The sequence below is a fragment of the Nanorana parkeri genome, unplaced genomic scaffold (genome assembly GCF_000935625.1).
Source record: "Nanorana parkeri isolate BGI_ZX_2015 unplaced genomic scaffold, ASM93562v1 scaffold3021, whole genome shotgun sequence".
Taxonomy (NCBI): Eukaryota; Metazoa; Chordata; class Amphibia; order Anura; family Dicroglossidae; genus Nanorana; species Nanorana parkeri.
This window is the reverse complement of record NW_017309289.1, coordinates 35,830-38,530: the sequence shown is the minus strand read 5'-3', so window position 1 is coordinate 38,530 and position 2,701 is coordinate 35,830. Positions and strand designations below refer to the sequence as shown.

The 2,701-nt window shown below is 55.3% G+C and overlaps 1 protein-coding gene across 1 annotated transcript in view; it reads right to left on the bottom strand.

The window, feature by feature from the left end:
- LOC108802671 (attractin-like protein 1) overlaps nucleotides 1-2,701 on the bottom strand; it is a gene marked incomplete at its 5' end in the record, with an annotated part of 65,984 nt that overhangs the window by 27,627 nt on the left and 35,656 nt on the right. The window contains one exon of the mRNA XM_018574527.1: nucleotides 1,510-1,724. Coding sequence (XP_018430029.1) covers nucleotides 1,510-1,724 — 215 coding nt within the window. The remainder of the gene's footprint in view (nucleotides 1-1,509; nucleotides 1,725-2,701) is intronic.

Genomic DNA, 2,701 nt, shown 5'->3' with positions numbered 1-2,701 from the left:
CTTGGATTACATCAACAGAACATTGTAACAGATATTAAAAGAATAAATTAAAATGTATTTAGAAATGACGTGCGAGAGTGTAACACGCCTGATACATAAATAACGAACGCTCCGTTCCGGGTGGAGGCCGGGCACCGCCTGCTGGTCGGGGAGACGTTTTTATTGGACGCCGAGCGCCAGAATTAATGGGATGATTTCCTTGCGTTTAGCACACGGCACCCCAGACAATTGCAGGCGCTCCATATATAACCGGATACAGCGGCACGCGGAGACCCTGCCGGGGCCGGCAATACGCGTCTATGGATCTGTGTGTGCGTGGAGTGCCGGGCATATCTAAAGAGGACCTGTTATCAGATATGCTACGTGCAGCACGCGGAGTAAAGTGTCATGTGACCCTTCCAGGTATGTATTTACATGACGCAATCATGTCACTGGGGGGAGGGGAGAGTGAGGAAATGCTTCCTCCTGCCTGCAGCAGACTGATCACTGGGGGAGGGGGGACTGAGGAACTGCTTCCTCCTGCCTGCAGCAGACTGATCACTGGGGGAGGGGGGACTGAGGAACTGCTTCCTCCTGCCTGCAGCAGACTGATCACTGGGGGAGGGGGGACTGAGGAACTGCTTCCTCCTGCCTGCAGCAGACTGATCACTGGGGGAGGGGGGACTGAGGAACTGCTTCCTCCTGCCTGCAGCAGACTGATCACTGGGGGAGGGGGGACTGAGGAACTGCTTCCTCCTGCCTGCAGCAGACTGATCACTGGGGGAGGGGGGACTGAGGAACTGCTTCCTCCTGCCTGCAGCAGACTGATCACTGGGGGAGGGGGGACTGAGGAACTGCTTCCTCCTGCCTGCAGCAGACTGATCACTGGGGGAGGGGGGACTGAGGAACTGCTTCCTCCTGCCTGCAGCAGACTGATCACTGGGGGAGGGGGGACTGAGGAACTGCTTCCTCCTGCCTGCAGCAGACTGATCACTGGGGGAGGGGGGACTGAGGAACTGCTTCCTCCTGCCTGCAGCAGACTGATCACTGGGGGAGGGGGGACTGAGGAACTGCTTCCTCCTGCCTGCAGCAGACTGATCACTGGGGGAGGGGGGACTGAGGAACTGCTTCCTCCTGCCTGCAGCAGACTGATCACTGGGGGAGGGTGGACTGAGGAAATGCATCCTCCTGCCTGCAGCAGACTGACCGCTGGGGGAGGGGAGACTGAGGAAATGCTTCATCCTGCCTGCAGGAGCATTTTTAGGGGTACTATGATCTCTCCTTCAAAGACATGATGAGTCTTTAGTTATCATGCCCGGTTACACGTGGTGAAGGATCCGTTGCCTCCTATGAGGACACATTCGGACATCCTCTTCCGGCGTCTTTTCTGCGGGCGGTCATGTAGACGCGGCGTTTCCGTGCATACCACCGGGATAAGGATCGTTATTAGAGTCATGTGACTCTCATTCTTACATCTCATTGGACTGAAGTGAAGCTGAATCTGGTCATATGGGCGGACCTCCGACTTACCAGACTTGTTTGGGCAATGAGCACGGATGGGGCTGCTGCTGGCGGCGTGCGCGGTCTCCCAGGAGACGCAGTGGTCGCGGTCCCACAGACAGCTGATCCCCTGTACGGCGCCGATGCACTGCTCCTGGGTGCGGAAAGCCTCGCAGCTCGGAGGTTTGTACACTAAGATGTCGTTCAGGAGGACGCTGGAGAATCCCCCGAATATGTACATGGACCTGCGGGGGGAGAGAAAAGAAAACTTTATTTCATACGTGAAACGCCACTGTAGGGGGCGGAGCCACGGGGAAATTATCATAATTTAATTTAAAAAAGGAGCGCCGATTCATACATCAAAATTATTATTTATTTACATAGCGCCATCGTCTGCAGGGGTGCTGTACAAAGCAAAATATATACAAAGGATGGTAAGTAATGCGAGAGGGGGGGATGGGGGGCGGGGGAATGTTCCCTCATGTCAAGTCATAAATCACATAGATGTGCGTGTGTGTGTGTATACACTATATTGCCATAAGTATCGGGACGCATTTACACGCACATGACCTTTAATGGCCTCTCAGTCTTAGCCCGTAGGGTTCAGTATTGGGTTGGCTCCGCCCTTTTCCTGCTATAACAGCTCCGCCTCTTCTGGGAAGGCGTCTACAAGGTTTAGGGGTGTGTCTATGGGAATGTTGGACCATTTGTGAGGTCCGGTACTGATGTTGGGGGAGGGGCTCGCAGTCTCCGCCTCTAATTCATCCCAGAGGTGTTCTATGGGGTTGAGGTCAGGACTCTGTGCGGCCAGTCACGTTCCTCCCCTCCCCCATCCATGTCTTTATGGACCTTGCTATGTGCACTGGTGCGCAGTCATGTTGGAACAGGGAGGGGCCGTCCCCAAACTCCTCCCACAAAGTTGGGAGCATGAAATTGTCCAAAATGTCTTGGTGTGCTGATGTCTTAAGAGTTCCCTTCACTGGAACTAAGGGGCGGAACCCAACCCCCGAAAAACAACCCATGATGGTCAGCGGTGAGGGGTGATGGTCAGCGGTGATGGGGTGATGGTCAGCGGTGAGGGGTGATGGTCAGCGGTGAGGGGTGATGGTCAGCGGTGATGGGGTGATGGTCAGCGGTGATGGGGTGATGGTCAGCGGTGATGGGGGGATGGTCAGCGGTGAGGGGTGATGGTCAGCGGTGAGGGGTGATGGTCAGCGGTGAG